Source organism: Frankliniella occidentalis, unplaced genomic scaffold (assembly GCF_000697945.3).
Source record: "Frankliniella occidentalis isolate FOCC.00 unplaced genomic scaffold, Focc_3.1 Scaffold58, whole genome shotgun sequence".
In the NCBI taxonomy this organism is placed as follows: Eukaryota; Metazoa; Arthropoda; class Insecta; order Thysanoptera; family Thripidae; genus Frankliniella; species Frankliniella occidentalis.
Window position 1 is genome coordinate 39,918 of NW_026267188.1, and position 20,476 is coordinate 60,393.

At 43.7% G+C, this 20,476-nt stretch overlaps 5 protein-coding genes across 11 annotated transcripts; 3 read left to right on the forward strand and 2 right to left on the reverse strand.

The window, feature by feature from the left end:
- The first annotated feature begins 1,066 nt into the window (after positions 1-1,066).
- On the forward strand, positions 1,067-4,862 carry LOC113206872 (uncharacterized). Of its 5 annotated transcripts, none has more exons than XR_008011176.1 (8): positions 1,067-1,268; positions 1,345-1,667; positions 1,764-2,137; positions 2,351-2,575; positions 2,672-3,691; positions 3,778-3,984; positions 4,059-4,202; positions 4,293-4,862. XR_008011176.1 is itself a non-coding variant. In XM_052267714.1 (8 exons), the coding sequence occupies exons 5-8, from the start codon at positions 3,329-3,331 to the stop codon at positions 4,608-4,610; spliced, it is 1,032 nt and encodes a 343-aa protein (XP_052123674.1). In that variant the 5' UTR covers positions 1,081-1,268; positions 1,345-1,667; positions 1,764-2,137; positions 2,351-2,575; positions 2,672-3,328; the 3' UTR covers positions 4,611-4,862. The 5 variants fall into 5 exon arrangements, 2 of the variants coding, with proteins under 2 accessions (XP_026278931.2, XP_052123674.1); XM_052267714.1 differs by having other exon boundaries at positions 1,081-1,268; XR_008011175.1 differs by having other exon boundaries at positions 3,778-4,202.
- On the reverse strand, positions 4,620-7,556 carry LOC113206880 (cyclin-dependent kinase 1). 2 transcript variants are annotated; one of them, XM_052267715.1, is made up of 8 exons: positions 7,493-7,556; positions 6,553-6,623; positions 6,184-6,340; positions 5,971-6,109; positions 5,740-5,895; positions 5,492-5,655; positions 5,244-5,385; positions 4,620-5,161 (listed from the first exon to the last, which is right to left on the reverse strand). In XM_052267715.1, exons 2-8 carry the CDS (start codon positions 6,620-6,622, stop codon positions 5,054-5,056), a joined length of 936 nt encoding a protein of 311 aa, XP_052123675.1. In that variant the 5' UTR covers position 6,623; positions 7,493-7,556; the 3' UTR covers positions 4,620-5,053. The 2 variants fall into 2 exon arrangements, with proteins under 2 accessions (XP_052123675.1, XP_026278946.1); XM_026423161.2 differs by lacking the exon at positions 7,493-7,556 and adding an exon at positions 6,912-7,085.
- Positions 7,379-13,198, forward strand: LOC113206877 (mucin-17). 2 transcript variants are annotated; one of them, XM_026423155.2, is made up of 15 exons: positions 7,379-7,615; positions 7,810-7,882; positions 7,968-8,142; positions 8,226-8,410; positions 8,501-9,024; positions 9,111-9,533; positions 9,612-9,810; positions 9,895-10,098; positions 10,188-10,331; positions 10,445-10,686; positions 10,790-11,044; positions 11,130-11,331; positions 11,656-11,826; positions 12,633-12,752; positions 12,823-13,198. In XM_026423155.2, exons 1-15 carry the CDS (start codon positions 7,613-7,615, stop codon positions 12,975-12,977), a joined length of 3,075 nt encoding a protein of 1,024 aa, XP_026278940.1. In that variant the 5' UTR covers positions 7,379-7,612; the 3' UTR covers positions 12,978-13,198. The 2 variants fall into 2 exon arrangements, with proteins under 2 accessions (XP_026278940.1, XP_026278941.1); XM_026423156.2 differs by lacking the exon at positions 11,656-11,826 and having other exon boundaries at positions 7,380-7,615.
- Positions 13,199-13,506: 308 nt separating this feature from the next.
- On the forward strand, positions 13,507-16,129 carry LOC113206878 (zinc finger HIT domain-containing protein 2). Its single transcript, XM_026423157.2, has 6 exons — positions 13,507-13,737; positions 14,514-14,746; positions 14,837-15,023; positions 15,099-15,240; positions 15,389-15,598; positions 15,790-16,129. The coding sequence occupies exons 1-6, from the start codon at positions 13,697-13,699 to the stop codon at positions 16,072-16,074; spliced, it is 1,098 nt and encodes a 365-aa protein (XP_026278942.1). The 5' UTR covers positions 13,507-13,696; the 3' UTR covers positions 16,075-16,129.
- A 242-nt stretch (positions 16,130-16,371) lies between these two features.
- On the reverse strand, positions 16,372-20,214 carry LOC113206881 (uncharacterized). The gene is made up of 4 exons (XM_026423162.2): positions 20,002-20,214; positions 19,318-19,422; positions 19,099-19,231; positions 16,372-19,022 (listed from the first exon to the last, which is right to left on the reverse strand). Exons 1-4 carry the CDS (start codon positions 20,158-20,160, stop codon positions 18,970-18,972), a joined length of 450 nt encoding a protein of 149 aa, XP_026278947.1. The 5' UTR covers positions 20,161-20,214; the 3' UTR covers positions 16,372-18,969.
- Positions 20,215-20,476: the final 262 nt, after the last annotated feature.

The following is a 20,476-nucleotide window of genomic DNA, read 5'->3' on the forward strand; positions in this document are numbered from 1 at the left end:
CCCTGCCTGCAGGTGAGCGCCCTCTGCCTCGGGGGCTCGCGGCGTCACTCGGAGACCAGTCTCAAGTTCGAGCGCATCCACGTGCGCACCAAGGACGTCGACAGTGACCAGGGTGGCAGCGCCAGCAGCAGCTACACCAAGTAGGGCGAGGCCTAGGACCACTCTGAGGCGCCTGTGGGTGGGTGCTGGCTGAGCCCCGTTCACGTCGGCAGGCTACTCGTCAGAGTCCCTCTGCGCTCCGCGCCGCGGTGGCAGGAGTCGTCCGACGAGGAGCTGCTGGGTCTCGGCTGCTCCCGGATCAGCACCGAGGAGTCCAGGTTGCTCGAGGAGGCAATGGCCACGTCAGCCACGAGCCTCCAGGGGGCGGCGCCTTCCGGGGGACATGGCGGCGAGCAGCGGCAGCAAGGTGCGTAGCGAGCGGGGTGCGGGCCTACCCTTGCGGGGCGCCCGAAGTTCACCGCCCGGTTGTGCTGCAGAGGACAGGGTGCACATCCACCGCCACCCGCTGACGGCCACTGCCGACCCCCTGCCATCACGGGGCAACCGCTCGCCCAGCAGAATCCGCGACCTATCCGCCACCGTGCTCAGCGCGAGCAACGACCTATTGGCGATGGTTGTCCCCGAACCGCCGGCGGCGGAAGGTCTTGTGGCGGAAGGTCTTGTGGCGGAAGGTCTTGTGGCGGAAGGTCCTCCGGCCCAGGAGGACGTGCCCGACGCGCCCGCGCCTGAGCCCAACGTGAAGCTGAGCTGCCCGTCGGCCAAGTCCGAGCTGTCAATCCCCGACAAGCTGCAAGAAAACGACACGCATGAAGAAGGCGTCGTGGGCTGCATCACAGAGACCGTTGTCACTGAGGAGGAACCAGGGGTAGCGAGCGGGAACTGCAGCGCTTCCCCTGAGCCGGGAGATCACCAGGAACCGAGCGTGGTCAGTCACAACGATGACGAGGCCCGTGGGTGCGTCGCGGCCGCCGCCGCGGGCTGGGCGATGGGGGCGGCTGCGGGGCTCGCCGCGGGGACGGCTGCGGGGGCGGCCGTCGGGCTGGCGGCGGGGGCGGCCGCTGGCCTGGCTGCGGCGCGGCTGGCCGCGGTGCAGGCGGGGGCAGGAGGGGTCGCGCAGGTCAGCGGCGGAGACACCGGAGAGTTCGCCGGCCCCTTCAGCGTCCGCTTCACTGCGGAGCGACTCGGGCCGGAGAGGGAGGCACCTGTCCTTGTCGTGGGACAGAGCACGGCGCCGATACTTGCGCGCGAGGAGCAGCGCCCCGTCCAGGGTAACGGTGGTCGACCAGGGTCATCGCTCAAGTGACTATAAGGGGTATTTGCCGTCGCTCACACCGCAACTTACAGCGCAGGCCGTGGCGGTGGCGGGGCCTTCGCACTGGGACCACACGCAGCCCGCCGAGGATCCAACCTGCAGCACGCCACCAGCGCTGCCCCTTCTTCAAAAAGACCGCCATGACGAGATAGAGCGCGACACGAAGGACGACGAGGGGAACGTGAGAAACGACGTGTTCTGCCTCGACAGCTCGTGCGAACTGTTGATGCAGTCGGACGAAGAGGACGACGACAACGGCTGGGGGAGGGAGCTGGCCCGGGACAACGTGTCGCTCTGCGCGTCGCTAATCGCCCTCAAGGGTGACTCTCGGCCGTCGGTGCGCGCCGAGGACATGGTCAGGGAGATCTTTCCACTCGCTTTACTGTCGCTGGTTCAGAAGTCATCGTAAAACAAACCTAACGCGAAAAGTGCGTCATTTTCACCCTCTCAGGCCGAGGAAGTGGCGGTGGAGTCGTCGTTACAGAAGGTGGAAGAGCCACCGGTAGCGCCAGTGGTAGAGCCGGGGCTGCAGCCGACGGAGCGAGTCCTGAGGCACTCGTCGGGCCCGATGAGCCGCCACTGGTCCGCGAACACCGAGAGCGAACCCGAGCCGGAGGCCTCGATGTCCGCCCCGCCGCCCCAGGAAGGCCTCTTCGGGGCGTGGGCGCCGCGTCCATTCACGCGCTCCTCCGTGTCCGTCCAGACGTCGGAAGAGCCGCCGACCGGCTCGGAGCACGGCGAGGGGAAGGACCTGACCCCCCGGGAGCGCGCACTTGCACTGCTGCACGAGGTGGACTCGCGGCTCAACGCCATATTCTGTACGAGGTGGGTGGGTGGAGGTGAGGCGGATCCTGCCGTCTGATTCAGAGGATCGTTCAAGAGGGGCTCTCCTTTACCTGTCCCATGACTGCAACAAGGACGGAGCCGGACGGAGCTATACGTGGGGGGTATAGGAGACTCCTTTTGAACGATCTTCGGAATCAGACGACGGGCGTACCGTGCTCTGTGTCATGAACTTCGGACCTCTTGGCCACGCAGGCCGGACCCGAACGCGGAGGCCCTGCTGCTGCGGCAGGTGGGCCCGCAGCCCCGACAAGAAGTTCCTCCCTCTGAGGACGCTCGGCCTCCCGCCGCGCACCAGAAGCCCAGAACGACGAAGTTCGTGAGCCGCTTGACGACCATAAGAACCAGACGGACGACTCCAACGCCGCCGGCCAGGCCTCCAGCCAGCACCACCAGGGTGGGCACCGTAGGGCAAACCAGGTAGGGGTTCGCAGATGTGGTCCAGATCTCGGCCACACCGTACTGCCAGCCTGTGAGTGAGTCCTCTATTCTCGTCTCTCTGCCCTTCCCTGCTAGCGACACCGTGGGGCAGGCTGGTCGCCCAGGAGGCGGTGCGGTCTCCAAGCCCCGCAAAGAGGCTGACGCGGACGCGAGGACTCTGGCCGTGCCGGTCGTCAGCCACGCTCAGGGCCGCGCGCGCAGCTGGGAGCGGGCTCGCAGCCGGCCGAGGGGAAGGCCCGGGGGTGGCGGCGGCGGTGGTGGCGGGGTCGGAACCGGCGGGGAGAGGTCCATCGAGCGGTCCAGGAGCCCCTCCACCGACAGATCCGATGACTTCCTGAGGAGCACACGTCACAAGGGACACCACAGTGACGCCTGTCACAGGGGGTAGGTCGACACGCCCACACGGCCACGCGCCGGTACTTTCCCGGACGCGGACTGGACTGGACCTTCTCTTCCTGTCGGCACGCGCGAAGGGATAGGCTGCGGCCGGGCGAGGGGCGCCAGGTGGCGGGCGGCAGGCGCAATCTCGCGCCGCCCCCACACCACCCGCCGCGCGCGCCCCGTGCCGCCGGCCTCCGCGAGGGAAGGACGGGCGCCCGCCTGCGCCTCAGCCGCTCCAGCAGCGGCGCCCGCCAGGCGAGCCAGGCGCTCGGCGGGGTGCTCGGCCTGGCGCGGCAGCCCTTCGAGCGCGGCCAGACCACCAGCCTGCAGAACACGATCCGCGCCACGCAGATGGAGACGCTTTTCGACCCCGCCGACGTGGCCGCCCTGCGCCCGCACGTGGAGCGCATCCCCATGAGCCCGCACTGCGCCGCGGCCATCAACTCGGTCAAGGCGGCGCAGCCCCGCGAGCCCACGCCGCTGTCCAACCTGGAGTACCTGCCGCCGCTCCCGGACAGGAGGCCCTCCTCCACCGCGAGCCTGACGGAGGCCATCGCCAGGATCCTACAGATCGACCCCAGCTCCGTGGCCACTTCACCCGGGCGAACGGTTGTCACCCAGAGCCGACCCGCTCCCGCTGGATCCAGTCAACTCCACGAGCAGGCCCAGCCCACCCCGTCAGGCGCGGGACCTGCCCAGGTGGACGATGCACCGGTAATGGTTCGGTTGGGTCACGCTGATGAGGTTGATGAGGTGCACGGTCGTTAAACCAGCTCATGATGAGTTTCTTCCGCATCCAGGCCCTCAGCTCACTCTACCGGCCGACGGTGTCCTCGGGAGGCGCGGCGTCGACAGCGGCGCGCTCTGCTTGGAGAAGCGTTCCACAAGTTCGGACTCCAAGGCCGACCTTGATGCAGAGGGAGTCCGGGTCCACCGCAGGCGGCACCGGGGCCTCCGGGGCTGTGGGTCTGCGCGCCGCACACGCCCGGCGGGGTGCGGACAGCAAGGTGAGTGCGGGCGGCGGGCGTGCAGTCGCCGCGAGGACAGTCGGCGGCACGCTGAGGCCGGACCTGACCACAAGGTGCAGAGGGTCAATCCTCCTGCGGGGTCGGTGAACAAGAGCGGGGCCCACGTAGGGCGTAAGGCTCTCTGGAAGGGGCGCGCAGGCCGGGCCCACTACGGGGCCCACCACCAGGGCGCCGAGGTCAGGAGAGAAAGAGATCAGGTAGAACCGATGTTTGCCGAGATTTCCTCCTCGATTTGGAAGCACACCCATTGTATACAGCCCTCCAACTGTAGTACGTTTGCTTCGCAGCTCGACAGTCGCACGTTCAAGATTACGAGTACGATGCAGACCGTGCGACCCACAGTAAAGACAGCCACCCAAATCGCACAGCTGACTGCCAGGCTTCGTCTACGCCATGGCTGTAAGCCCAGAACTATCCAAAACCCCGTCAGTAACGATTGCACGCAGTGGTCGTTGCCCCACATAGACCGCTCCCCAGCCTACGGACATCCACAACCCGAGCCGAGCTGCAGGGACAGGGAAGTGCCCGTCAGTGCTCTGGCACCACCAGCCTCCGTGCCAACTCTCAGCCTCGAACGGCAGCAGGACCGAAGGGAAAGGAAATAAGCAAACAGGTTTGATTTTTAAAATTGTTATTATAATATAAATAGTGCACAAACAGTGATAAAAGTATATGTTTGAGCGTATAAGTTGGGTACATGACAGGAAAGATGGGAGAAAAAAAGAGGGACCAAAATGAAGATAGAATGGTCCACTTCTATATACAGCGCATGTTTCAGGGACACTGCAAAATGAAGAATGTTCAAACATACGAAACATTGGAAGAATAAAAGTTGATGTATCCCCAACCACCTCAAACTCCATTGTCAAATTTCCAATTGAATTGGAGCATTTGTAATACTCTGCTCATACCCACCACTATGATTATAACATAAAGGCACCTATTCAAAAATTGAATTCTTTAAAATGGGTATTACATTTGAGCTAAACTATGTTTGATAAATGATCTTCACAATATACAGGTTTTCAGCACTACAACAAAATAACGTTCAGCTGTCAGTGGCAGGCAGCTTACTCTTGTCCAAAGTGTCAAAAAATGGGTGTTTCAATGCATTTCGTGCACTGATTCTTTTCTCTGGATTGTAAGTTAACATTTCCTGAAAAACAAATCACGCAGAACATTAAATACATTCAAATCAATAATTTTGAATAATTTTGAAATGAAGACACCAAACTCACTTGCAGAAGGTCCAACCCAGCTTCATTGATATTCTTTGCATGAGATGCTAAATTATTTGTGGACCAACTGGGGAAAGTAGCTTTGTATTCTCGCAAGCTTGAGACTCCAGGCCAATTAGTCTCATTAGGTGTTGTGAGAACTCTGCATACAAGAAAAAGTATTGTGTTGAGTAAAGCCTCATCATAAGTTTTGACTAAATGATTTTTTAAATTTTATTTGACGAAATGTTGTTTTTTTTTAATGTTACCTGAAGATTCTGAAGAGCTGATCAATTTCTGAGTCACCTTGGAAAAGAGGTCGCTTTGATGCCATTTCAGCAAAAATGCAACCAATAGACCAAATATCTATTGGGCATGAATATCTCATGGCACCAAGAAGGATTTCAGGAGCTCTGTACCACAGAGTAACAACCTGGCAGATTGGTAAAGACACGAGTATTTCAGTAAATTGTTCTAACTATTTAAGCTCGTTAAACACATAATTCTAATAGATTACCTCATGGGTGTATACTCTCACTGGGATACCATAGGCACGCCCTAGACCAAAATCTGCAACTTTGATTATACCATTGTCAGCAATGAGAAGGTTTTGGGGCTTCAGATCTCTGTGGAAAACTCTCCTTTTATGGCAAAACAGGATAGCTTGTAGTATCTGTTATGAAAATAAGGAACATATCTGTCAGTAACATATTAAGACAAATTTAACAAAGCAAAGCAGATGTTTTACCTGATACAAGTAAGATTGAACAGTTTCAGGAGGCATACATTCTGAACCTTTGAATGAATCCATGTATTTCTTGAGGTCCATTGACAAAAATTCAAAGATAAGATAGAGGCGCGGCTCTTCCATAACATGTTGCAAAAGCCTACAAAGAAATCATCAAGCATCAAGACACCAGGACAATAATGTGTGGAACACCCATAATTTTCAACACATTACCTCACAATGTTTGGGTGATCTAGTTCTTTCAACAAAGAAATTTCACGGATAGCAGTGGATGGGATACCTTCATCTTCACTTTCCAGGCGAATCTTCTTCATGGCAACAACTTGCCCTGTAAGCTTGTTGCGGCCTTTGTACACAACACCATATGTACCTGGCAAAAATGTTGCTCTCAGAAAGGGTTCAAACAATAAAAATCAACATATTACAATTTAATGCCAAAAGCAGAATTTTGCAACATTATTAGGCTGACATTGCACTGCCATTTAAATATAGAAGCAGGAGGACTTATACCCCTATCCAAAACCAGTCCTTAACTTTTGAGCGAGTTGTACCTACATACTGAATAATTTCATGTTCACTAACCTTCTCCAATTTTTTCAATTTTCAGGTAATCTGCCAGCCCTCCAGTCGGTTGCGGAGCCCTGTCTCCCATTCTGCAAAGCGAGAGTGATGAGTAGGGTTAAAGATGTTTGTATGGCTTTGATGATGCTCCAAGTCACTTCAACCCCATACCCCACGAAGAGAACACATGTAGACTGATATGGTTAACAGCGCATAACAATTGAGAGAAGCAAATTAATAATCGTAAGATACTGAGCCAGCTCAGTATCAATCCGCAAGATTCACATGTACAGGAATAAGATGAGTTAATAAAAAGTACCCTCTGATGAAAGAGAACCGTTAAAGAATCAGCCGTTACAAGTGCTTTCCAAATAACTTACTTCTTTTTGGTCAGCAAATTACAAAAATCCTTTCAAATATGACAACACTGTATAGAGCGACTAGAAAATTGTTCAGGACAGTGGGCCTCCCATTCAGAACTTGCTATTTTTCTTTATCGTCACAGGGATAACGAAGGCGGGAGTGTGGTGTGTAACCAGTGAATCTACAACAACCTGTAACAACCGGTCTTTTTGAATTTTTAACCATGCGAGCAGGCTGCAACCTAATATTAGAAAACAATGAGTGCATTTTGGGACAAAACAAAAAGTAAACATCATCATATGGCAATCACAACATAAATATTACATCTTTTATAATCATACAGCCGATTTTGTGAAGGAAAACAAAGAGAGCAATGTTTCAAAATAAGATAGTTTTCGTAAAGTTGGTCATAGTGACCAAAGATAAGCCAAAGTGATACTTTTTGTATAAGGCGGTGCATGAACAATTGAAAGTTATGTGAGAGACAAATGATGAGAAGTTTGTTGTTTATCTTTAACCTTATTCCTGATCATTATGAACAAAGTATTAAATTTGTTCAATATCATTCTACGATATACTATTAGAATGGTTGACTAACATGTTGGAGGCTGTCGCCGGTTGCTTTCAATTTAGATGTTTGAAAGCATTGCCGTGAGAATAAGATTTGATTGCGTCCGTCTCACCCGCTTTGTCAACAGATTTTAACAAGGAACAAAAAATGGTAAGTCGCTGGTTTTGTCAATGGTTTCTGTGATTTTTTGTCATTTTGTACAGTTTCTTCATTTTATTTCTTTAGTGCTCTATGACCTTCTAATCCCTATGTTTCTCTATAACATGGAAACTAAAAAGTTATCACTGTCAATTTTTTTTCAAAGCTGTACATTTTAAATATGTTTTTATAATGCATTAATTCAGGGGGATCCAGATGTGTGGCCGTTACTACTTGAAATGACAAGAGATGAATGTAAACGAATCCTAAGAAGACTAGGTATTGACCTGCTCTATCTTTACATTTTAAGTATTTGTCGGTAACCCTAATTTGTTCCTGCTAACATCTCTGAATTTTATTTAAGAGCTGGAAGCATACAGTAATTTAGTCTCAGTGCTCAGAGCTCAAGGGAGCCTAACACCTCAGAAACGTCGATTACTTCAAAATGTTGCGCAAACGCTCAGCATATCAGAGGAAAGGCACAAGGCAGAATGTAGACGCGCAGTCAACAGTGAAAAGCTAGCTACCATAGCAAAACAGTGAGTATTCTCTTTACTGTACTATGGAACTGACAAAAAATTGCACCAAACTTTTCATTAATTGTGTAATATTAACATTACAGAATGGGAGGTGCAAATTCTGGGACAGAGTGGGCTATTGAGGGCCGGAGACTTGTTCCACTGCTACCACGGCTTGTTCCACAAACTGCTTTCACTGCAATTGCCGATAAAGTTGCCAACATGGCTATGACAGAAGGTGCAAAACTACCTCTTCCTACTCCCCCTGTAAAGAAAAGACTTTCATCACGTAAGAAGTTTCATCCCATATTCACTCAATTCCATTATTTACTTAGTATTATGTATTCTGGATTTTAAAATATTTTTTCCCCCCTTTTAGCACCTATTGATGAAACACTTCTAGAGCCCAATGTACCTGAGGCCAGCAAAACTCTTCAAATATCTTCTGGAAGCCCTCTTTCTGTTACCATACCTTCCAGTGAACTTCACCATCAGTCCAGCAAACTGTCAGCTACCAATTTTCTTGACTCTCCTCAACCACCTCAAGTTAGCCCTTTGATTTCAAAACAATTGCTGCAGGATGCTGATTCTATTGTCCCTCGAACAAATCTGCCGTCCTCATCAGACTTCTCACAACCAGATCAGATCAAACAAGAGGGTTCTTCAGGACAATCTTCTCACACTTTTCAGACAGCTCTTCCTCCAGTCTCTCCAGGTGCTTCCCAACATTTGGTCCAGACATCTCAACAATCATTACAGAAATCTCAAGTTGTATTATTTATGAAGAAAGAGGAGAAATCACAAGAAGAACGTTTATCACGTAAGCGACCAAGATCAGCATCTTTAGATATGGCACTGAATATTCCAGCTCAAGGATCGATGCTGCCTCCTCCTGTGAAGAAGGTAAAATATACATTAAATTCGATGGTTGAAAAATTCAAATCTACATGCTTGAAAACCTTGTGCACTGGTGTATACTTTTTTTTTAGGAAGCAATATCTCCTTTGTCACCACTGGGTTCTGCATCGCCTCTAGGTCAGCTCCCCCCAACCATATCTCCTCAGAGTCATAGTCAGCTAGTTCAGCAACAGACACTGCAGGCTGCTGCTGTGGCTGCCGCCGCCGCATCTGCTTCATCACAGCAAGTACAATCTCCTGTCCCTCATCAACAAGTACAGCATCATCAAACACCTTCACAACCATCAGCTCCTGTGCCATTGCAATCATCTCAACTTCAGCAACAGCCACCACCCCCACAGACCTCTAGCACACTATCTAATGCGTCACAACCAAGCAACACCTCATCAAACTCATCTAGAACTATAACAATCCCTTCTCAGGGAACTGTCAAATTATCACTTTCAACAACAACACCCAATTCCGTGACAGGGATTCCATCTGGCACTCATAAGGCAAGGCTACTACGAATTAGAGTAAGTGTAGGTAAGCCACCCACATAATTTTCACTATTTTCATATCTCTGGTTACAGGTTATTATTGTGTCCAGTACAACTCCCAGCATTCTGCAACGATCTCTCAGTGTGCCTGTTGTAAAGTCACTTTCAACCAATGCTCCCAGCCAAAATTCGCCTGCAACATTAGCCCTTAATACTGCTCAACAAACTCATCAAGCAACAAGCACTGCTACTTCTAGCAGTGTTGATACATCCTTTAACACCACTCCAGCAGGTTAACAATCGCCATCAATCTATCTTGTCTGCTTTGATTTACTTCTCCATTTTATATTTCTATGAATTTTACTATCTTTTACAGTGTCAACCAGTTTACCCAGCAAAGTCTCAGGAAAACTTTTCTCACAATCCACACCAAAGACAAGGCCAAGAGCAAACTCTATTGTTATTCCTGTCACCCCAAATCAAGCAAATGTGATGAGTGGTGTTGGTGTTACAAGTGTTCAGCTGAAGTCTGCTTTGCAAGCTGGCAAACCAGCTGTACTTAAATCTGGTGAAACTGGTGGTAATAAATATTTTATTATTCCTGATTAAAATATCCTGTCAAACTGTAATTTTCTCTCATAATTGTGGTAATGACAATTTTACTTTCAGGGCTAAAAATAATGCCTCTGTCTAATGTGGGATCTAATTCAAAACTGCTGCCAAAGGCTGCAGGTTCTACTCCAGTGTATGTTGTTGGCTCAACCTCAACAGCAAGTCCTACTGTTTCAATGGTTGCAAGGACTGTTTCGTCAGGTAAATCAGGAAGAAAAAACATTTCAATTTTACCCATTGGCTTCTTAATTCTCCTACTTGGTGTGACTTACTATCTCTATGTGAATTAATGATCTCACTGTCATTTTACTTAGGTCAACGTGTGATGACTTTCACTAGCAGCTTACCAAAAGTTGCTGTGAGTACTTCTCAAGGGAGTAATGTGATCTCTATGTCTTCAAAGCCTGTTCAAACACTGCAATTGTCTCAACCTGGTAGTGTAGTCACATCTTCAGGATCAATACCGCTATCAACATCTGGAAAACCTAATGTTATTGTGGTCCAAAAGGGCTCAACAGCTTTTGGCCGAGGGGTAACTCTTACTCATGGAGGCAAGGTACTTTACTTTTTATTATTTTAATAACTAACTGGTAACATGTGTAAATGTACCTTGGTTAATTTTTTTTTTTTTTTTTTTAATTTTTTTTTTTTTTGTGTAGGAGGTTGTTGGGAAAGTTCTCTTAGGGGGGAAAGCCCTGACTTCCTTAAACCCAGGTCAGGTTCAGAGCTCGTCTCAAGTTGTCACCACGTCATTGAACCAAACTTCAAATTTACTATCACAAGTTGTTGCCACCCAAGCAGGAACATCATCTACCTTGCAATTATCTCAAAGTTCTACCCCTGTAACAACCTCAGCTCCCACCAGGGTAGTGACTGTTCAAAAGTATCCTAATACTCAAGGAGCTGGTGGCTCTGTATGTGGTTCAGTATTCATCTGTGGAAGTAATTTTTTCCCAATGATTTTTCTGCTAAACAATTTGTTCTCACTTTTATTTTCAGGGTAATGTTATTGTCTTGGATCTTAGTCAAGAACAATTAAATAACTCAGCCGTGCTCAACGAAATTTTAGCATCTAGCATTCTTCAGTCAAGTTCCGTCATGAACTTTAATCATGGTGCGGTTGGTGATCCTGGTGTCACTTCAATAAACTCGTTGAAGGGCCTCCTTAACTTCCCAACAGAGCAAAGTGGCACTGATTCAGGTCTGATATAAATATCAAATTGTCATATTCTTAAAATAAATTGCTTTTGCATCATGTTTCATTGGTGGCGGTCTGCTGTGACAATGATTTCAATTTTTAATCTATGTGGTGGATGTTTTACTGCAATTATCAAGCTTAAATTATGAAATTGGGCTGCAAAGCACTCATAGGATGAATTGAAACCATATTAAAACAGCCCGAGACAAAGACAAAAATGTAAACATTTTTGAAAAATGCATGTGGCCTGTTTTGTAGTATAGCTTTCAACACTTAAAGCAGTTATTGGTTTGCTTTTACTTTTATGTAAGCAGTTCTTCTCTACAGGTGTGTTGTTAAGTGATGGGAATATTTTGGTGGAGGGCCTTGACCAGTCACTTGCCAGTCAATCTACCAATAGCTTTTCTTTTGAGGAAGATAACATATCTGAATACTCCACTGCCTTAACAGAAAAGATTGACAATCAGAGTTTTGTTATGGATGATAGCTCCATTGATGGTGAGCAGTATGTTCAATTCCAAACTGTAGTGCATTGACTTGATAGAACTGGATAGGCTGTGTGCTGTGCACTGCATGCATGATATAGACTCACTAGCTCAAGCTTTTTTTAACACATTGAGTGCTGTGTGATCCACACCGTGGGTCCCAATAACATAGGATCGCTTACCCCCGCCGCACTCAATGTATTAAAAAGATTAAAAAGAGATCTGAAACAAAAAACAAAACAAAACAAAAAAAGTAATTAAATGTATGTGCCTAAATCTAAACCCCTTTTGCTCACTTCTTTTCCTGTCAGCCATGGAAAGGAAAACTACTGTACGTTGTCTTGGCTGGTGCATCTTTAGTTATCTCACGTTAAATTTAGTTAATTTCCGCATTTACCCCTTCCCCTCCAGTCATAACAATTGTTGCTAAATACATATGCAAATAAAATAATTATGAAATAAAATTTAAAGACAAAATAATTTGATAGAACATTTACCTAGCCAGTTGATCTATTTATGTTTTGAATTTGTGTTACTTTGGCTTTGAGCATTGTAAGTTTTATCAATGAAGTTACATGGAAGATGCATGTATGAAAATATCTTCAGTCCCTTCATGACATAGAAAGGTAAAAGCAACACTCAATTTTCTACTGCATTTTTAACTACTCACTGTCTACTTCATATAATTTTTACACTTGCATGTTCTCCCCCTATTGTTAGATTTGTGTCAAAGTGTGCTTGCTTGGGACACTAATCATTATTTTCAAAGTTCCTACCTTTTTAGTCCTGTCTCTAACTTCTTTTTACTTTTGATGACAGGTGCACAATCATCTAATGGGAATACATCTCAAACAACAAGAAGCCATACTGACATTTGTGCAACAGCAATGTCTAATGCTAACTTAAATTTCAATGATCTTATGGATGAAAGCAGTCTTGGTTAGTAAAAGAGCACTTTCCATTCGTACAAATTTCATTCTTGAATTCTAAAATGATATTTTCTGCATAGATGGTATGCAAGGATTATCTCTGGATGGTATGAAGATGGATTTAGCTCCAGAATCAGACAGCAATCCTAGTAACATTGGTACTGGAGAAGGCACTAATGAGAATTGGGTGAGGAATGCGGAAAGTCTTCCTACTGATAGCTCTGACTTTTCATGAGGTACTTTAATTTTCCTCTTGTAAAACTTTAAATTTGTTCAATATCCACCGTATAAACACATGTATATACTTAGTGACTCAAGGAGGAAGACAAAAATTTATTTTGTAAGTTGTTATATTGTGTAATTTAACTGGAGCATTATTGTTTTGTTATAATACGTATTCATATATGTAAAAATAAAAATTGATTAGATCTATCGATCTATCCACCTTCCTTCGTATTTTATTGTTTCTGTAATTTTTTAATGCAGCTTCCTCTTCCTAATTCTTTGTTATCGCTGTCGACGCACACCTATGAATTTGTCTTGGAGCCGGGAAGAAAGAAACACTAATTGCTGCCAACCCCGAGCAACATAACCCTTTGCCATTTGTCAGTTTTAGTGGCTTGTCACGAGCTATTCCCCAATTTTATTTTTCAAAAATGACACACAACATTAAAACTCATTCTTAAAAACAATTATACTGAATACTACCGGCTTTGGAAATCGGAGGTAGTGAATCTCTAACAATCCAAGGGTTACACGTTAAACACCCTAACCTCTTAGACTTTTGCATCTTGAATCTTGAGAAATTAAAATACCAAGAGTAAAGTCAAGAGTCCCCTAAAAGAAAACAAAACATGGGAATTTTGAATTGATTCTAGTGACTCATGATCTGTATCTGTATTTCAACTTCCCGATTCTTTTGAGCCTTGACACATTTGTAATTTCTGAAAACTAATGATGGAAGAACCAGCAAAATCATCCACCACTTGCAACATGTATGTACATTAGAGGATAGCGAAAAAAAAGGATTTAAGATATTGATATGGCGGGTATGCGGAAAAGTTGTCTTTTTAGATGTAGAATCCAGTGCAATTTTTTATTTTGAGATCGGACAATATTTTCTGATCTCGCAACGAGTTCAAAGTTATGCATTAGCTCTTATGGGGAAAATCGTCAAAAACCATGAAAAAATGAAAATCGAAAATTTGGGCTTTGTATGTGATGTTTTTTGAAAATCTGTTTTCATAAATGCAATCTACGCCATAAAAGGCATCCACTGATGTGTCACACTTGAAATTATAGTGAGCGGTCCAGTCCCGGCAGGGTATCAATTTAAGGCCAAATTGCATCAAATTGCACAAAAGTCATGAAATTATGCAGCCTTCACCGCCTAAACCATGGGTTGCAATATCAAGTGTGATACATCACTAGATGCCTTTTTTGGCGTAGATTGCATTTATGAAAACAGATTTTCAAAAAACATCACATACAAAGCCTAAATTTTCGATTTTCATTTTTTCGAGGTTTTTGACGATTTTTCCCATAAGAGCTAATGCATAACTTTGAGCTCGTTGCGCGATTGGAAAATATTGTCCGATCTCAAAATAAAAAATTGTACTGGATTCTACATCTAAAAAGACAACTTTTCCGCATACCCGCCATATCAATATCTCAAATCCTTTTTTTTCGATATCCTCTAATGTACATACCCAGTAACTTTAGAATGATGCCCTAATTTAAGTTAAAATAATCGTTTCATTATTGTTAACAGCTGTAATACAAATGATTCTGTGTATGTCTGTCCACGCTGTAATATACCGTATTGCTCATTGTCTTGTTATCGTGACAAGAAACATTTAACTTGTTCCGAGTCCTTCTACAAGACTCAGGTATTCGATGCGTTATCATCACAAACTGGAGATGACAGCGCAGAATCAAGGCAACGAATGGAAGAAATTCTTACACGGTTTCATTCATCTGATTCACAATTTGCTGAACACCTAGGTAAAGTGCATGTGTTCTTTGAGGATAAAGTGATGTGGTATAATAGTTTGTCATGCCATGAAATACCCACCTACTTATTACTTACTGCAGATTCTGATGATGATGATGGTGAAGAAGAAGATGATGAGTTATCAACTCGTTTGGCAGGAGTAAAGTTAGACGATGCAGATGCAGTTTGGCAACGTTTAACAGCCTCAGAAAGAGCTGAATTTGAGAAATTATTGAAGACTGGTGGAATTACTGAGCTCCTTCCAGATTTCACTCCGTGGTGGATAGTGTAAGTGTCCACTCTTCGATTTATTGCTCCCTTTTATAAATTAATTCTTAAACAATGAAACTTGTTACTTTCCAGATTGCCCAAACTTGTTCAAGAAGTCCATACTGATAATGAAGTATCTGATTCTAAAGAAGGTAATTTAGAAGGAGCGTCACCTGCTCAAAGTCAGAATATACCCGCTTTAATGAAAAATGTTCCACAGTTTAAAGACATTTGTGTAAGTATCTTTTTAAAGACTTTAGTTATTTTTTATATATATATTTTTGAAGGTGTTACTCGAAATGTTTCACTGAACTATTCTTGCTGGACATTTTTTTAAATTTCCTTCTTGATTGCTCTTGTGAATTTTTTGTTTTGCATTCCAGAGGAAAACAGCTTCACCCTGCTTGCCTTTCAATGCTGTGAACATTATTGGATCATATGTGTATGTAGTGAGGTGTTTTAATGGGGAGCATCTAGATTGGCCTTCACAAGCAGCATACAGTGCTTGGAATCTAAGTGGAACTCTAAGTAATAACCAGAACTTCTCCAACATGTTAGATGCAATCACAAGTATTGCTGTGAATATGACTCAGGTAAATATAGTTGGTTCAAATTGGTAAAGAAAGTTTTCAAGGCTTCCCTTTTCACCTGATGTATTTCAACATCAGAAAATTAGTACAATGTCACATCATACCTGTAACTTTCTGCAAGGAAAAAAAAATCTTCATCCAAAACAATATTACTTTTGTTTATCTTACTCATATATACCTATTTAAATTTTCAGAAAGAAAATGCAAGTGAAGAAGAAATATCAACAATGAAAAGTGATGCCAAATGCATTCTTTCTTCACACTCGCATATGCAAGCTGCATTATCAGATTTGCACTCATTATTTCATGCTGCTTTACATCAACGCCCTTCAACAGCCAAAGGTCCATTTTCACAACGATTCCCAGACGGAGCTGATAACTTATTACCACGTGATAAAATCAGGCTCACAGTGAAAAAGATAGAATTTTATCTATCATGGACACTAGAGAAAGAATTTCTTGTTACCATTCAAGAATGATTTGAGAATTCTACATGTGAGTGTATCATAAATAAAAGTTCATGCACACTTTAAATATCTCTGGTGTTTATGCCCTAGTAGGCATTTTCATTATTTCCTAAAAGCTTGCTCATGACTTTACAATAACCTGGGTAGAGCTTTCAGCAAACATTCAAACAAAATTAAAAGCAAAGCTTGCTCTTTTAAAACTAAAGTACTACAGCTTGAACAAACGGTCATTGCCCGGAAAACCAAGTTTTCATTTCTTCAAGCCTTTGGAGTCAAACTTTAACACAACAATTGTATCAATAACAATAATAATGCATTAGAGACAATCAACAACCAACAATAATCCAGTATGCCTCCTAAGAAGGGACATCCAAGAGAAAACAATGTGAGAGGAAAAAAATAGTACCATTTTTATAAAGCTTATATATAGGGAGATTAATGAGTGAGTTCATTATTATCATAGTGCTTAGTTATAAGGCAAAATTGAAGTAATTATTATAACAATAAAAAATAGTCTAAGCGAAGAAGGAACTAACATCAGTCTACATAAGTCCTTTTCTTATTGCTCTCAATTTTGATAGTGCTAAAAGGTATTAGTTTAGGATGCAAAATGTTGAAGGTCTGTGACAGTAAAGTAAAAAGTAATGAGAAGCAGCTGCCAGAATCAGAGCAAGATGGAGTTCAAACAGAGCAAGATGGAGTTCAAACTGGCAAACATTCAATTAAGAGTAGAGAACACAACAAAGAACAGCAAACTCGCCATTGAAATGAATAACTGACTGACACTTTGTTAGTCCCTCTCTCAAGATTTAGCACTCTGATATGCACCATACCTGAAGTAGGATTCATTCAAATTTTAAGAAATTACCATGCTCTGCAGTCAAATCAAAATTACTTCAATTTATGTTGTACTTTCTGCTCTAGCCTCCTTCACATACACTTCACATACCTTCACGCTTCTAATGCAATGAATAACATTTCAAACCGCAGAATGACTAGCACGTAGTATTGAGACGACCAAGTAGAGTGGAAATAACATAGATAAGGAAAAGAGAATATATATTTTAAGCTTTAGAATAGCTCAAATGTTACCTTAATCTTTGAAAGGTTGGAAACTAGCAATAAGGAACATGCTAGTGTGCTCATATTTTTTACGAACAGTATTTTATAAAATCCCTTTTCGCTAGCTATCTATTCAAAGTAGACAGGAAAGCTAAACATATTTATGCCTACGATGATATAAAATGAGGTATACTCAAACAAATAGAAATATGTTGTGTTGTCCTAAAATTATGTTGATATATATATTTATCCAAAGGGATGAGATATAATAAACTGGCAGCATTGTCTCAAAAGTAGATTACATAAACAAAAGTCATAACAAGACCATCAGTGAAGTTTCATATTGATCATGTTTTGTTGACTTAGTCTCATTCCAATGGAATATAAAATCAAACATATTTTAATAAAACATCAGGGAAAGACAATAAAATCACTAACACAGGAAACATAAAATGAAGTAAGAAGCTAATAGATAGTTTTCGGTAACATAAAACAATCTGTGCATTGCACACTTTTACAAATTTACATGTATATCACACATATACACATAGTGCATAAATACAGCATATGTAATTAAGCTACATTTAGCCTCAAACTTACTAACTGGTAAAGGTACTTTTTTCAAAAGGAAAACAATGTAAATACATAGTATTGAGATAAAACACTGACAAGAATCAACTGAGTTACTTTAGAAAATAACTGTATCTGCTGTAGAATAATCCTCTTTAACTTTGCAAGTAGGAAAATTCACTAGGTCACAAAAGTTGTATACTGAATAAAATTACGAACACGTGTAGGATACACTTCTAAATTAGTGCAAGGTTTGTCCCTACATATTCATAAAAAGAGAAGTGTTCCATGCACCAATAGATTATTGCATTCATCAGACACTGATATGCAAAATTTGTTGGGTTGAACATCAGTTATGATCCCAGCCAAATTTTAGGTCTTATGACATGAAAATGTGACTAATGTGAATCTTTTGAGAAAAATAGTTTTGAAAGGCAACCATTTGCAATACATCTTGCTTAATTTTGATTGCTTTGATGACACACATTCAATTGTCAGTACACAAAATGGAATTGTTGGTATAATATCAAAACAAAAATGTTTCCAACATAATAAACTGAGATCTTAAAACATAAACTATCACAATAAAATAGGGTAACTATCTTCTGAAAAATGAGAGAAGACTTGAAATTGTACAGGCCTTGAACCCATGGTCAACTCCATAAGATGTGCTAGAGAATTAGCTAAACAAACTCTCTCAAACAGACCTGGAACTCTAAATTAATATTTGGTAAGTACAATGAGTCATAACAAAGGGTGCCTGTATTAAAGCACAATAGAAGTTTTGATCTTGCGTATAGCTCAAAATACACATTAAATGAAACACTCTCAGAAAAAAGCTTAGGTAATTAATTATGTAATAATACAATAATGAAGTACACATTTAAATATGTGCAGCAACTGCTCAAAAGCATTGGGTAGTTTACTAAACTGCTTCATAATACTGTAATAAGAAAACTAAAGCAGGTACCAAATTAAATATTTAATCTTAATATTGATGACTAGAGTACTTGGTGTTTTAAAGGGACCATAACACATAAGACACCTTATTTTATGGAATAGGGTCCAGAAATATAGCTTTGTGGCACACGAAGATGGCAATCAAATGTATGCCATCTACTTCTATTTGTTCAACATTTGACGCATTTGCTTGTTTTGTGCAGCCATTCTCATTTCTGCTGTCTCAGCTTTGCCAATCATGGCATCCAGTTTGTCTACTGCAGAAGGAAGAGCATCTGACTCCACACTTTCTTCTGCTGCAGAAAAAAATTTAAATCAATTTTTTTCTAGCGCAGAGGAGGGAGGACCAGCAGACTCCATTGATTCTTCTGTTACAGAAAAAAAAGTATGTTATCTCCTGGTGTCTAGTATCAGTTGAATTTTTGAAATGAAAATATTCTTTACCTGCTTCAGGAATTTCACTTCCAGATGGACCACCTTCACCAATGCCAACGCGTTGCTTGATGAAGCCTGTGACTCCACTCAGACTGCCACTCAAGCTTGAACTGAAACTACTTCCTACATTGCCAATGCCACACTAAAGTAGGGGAGAATAACAATTAGTAGACGTTATAATTAATTATTATCCTTAAAAAAAGTGATGTATGCCTTCTGAATACATACCTTGAGGTTGTTAAGTTTTTTCTGAGTTATTGATAAAATATTGTGCACCTCATCCAAACCACCTCGCATGCCTTTCATCTGCTCATCTTGCAGATCTGCGGTTTCCTGTGAAATAATAATGAGATAAAATTAATTTATAACTGACCTCAATCTATGGGATGAGTTTCAATTTTATTTTATTTTTAAAATTATTTACAAGTGTGTGTTTTCTTGCAAAGTATCTGACGGATATAATGGGATTTATAAGTTTTGTGGTATTTAGGTCCTCATCGTATTGATTGTTCAAAGAATACAGTAATTTTATTCATGGTGTAAATGAAAGATAACTTTAGAAATGTTAGTGAAGAACTTGCTCTACCACTAAGGGCTGAAGCCTTATACTCTTATGTTGAGTCTACTTCTTTTTCATCTCAAGAGGAGGAGAGGGTGGTGGAGGAGAGGGGGCATGGGGGTTGCAGCACAGGAATCAATAGAAACTTCATCCAGCTGAGGAAGGTCATATAAGTAGAAATTAGAAGGGGAAAAACAGGATCATGCCAAATAACATTATTTTGGGGGCCGAAAAACTTGCAGTGGCCTAAAAACCGCGCTGAGACGTAATTTTCCTTGGTGGAACAACCCCTCTGGCTACAACCCCCTCGCAAACTGACGTTGAGAGAAACCACCCCGTTCGTATTTCCTTACCTCGGCCGCTACTTTAGCCTGGTCTCCTTCTGCCATCGTCACGTCGAATTCTTCGTCTTCTGAAGCTGCTGGGCGGGCAGGAATGGAATCTTTGTCGGGCTTGGGCAGTCCTAGAAGTTCAGCTCGCATACACTCGTGAGCGTAGTCACCCTCCGACATGACAGCTAAAGACCACGGCCCTAGCAGACGACTAGCAGACGACACGGCCCCTCGAACCCCTAGCTCAAAGCGTTATCAAGGGGGCGCATGCTGCAGGGAGTCGCGCCTGGGCAAAATACTACAGCGTTGTTGCGCTGTTTGTCCCGCCTGACTAAGTCGTCGAACCCATAGAACTTTAATTAGACAAAAACGAAACCGAAACTGTAATGCTGATAAAACTATATCAGCGAGAGGGGCAAAGATAAAAGCATCGAATTGTACGACGCAGTTGGTACTCGTGAGACCTTGACTGGTTGAGGAAGAGGTTGGGGGTGGG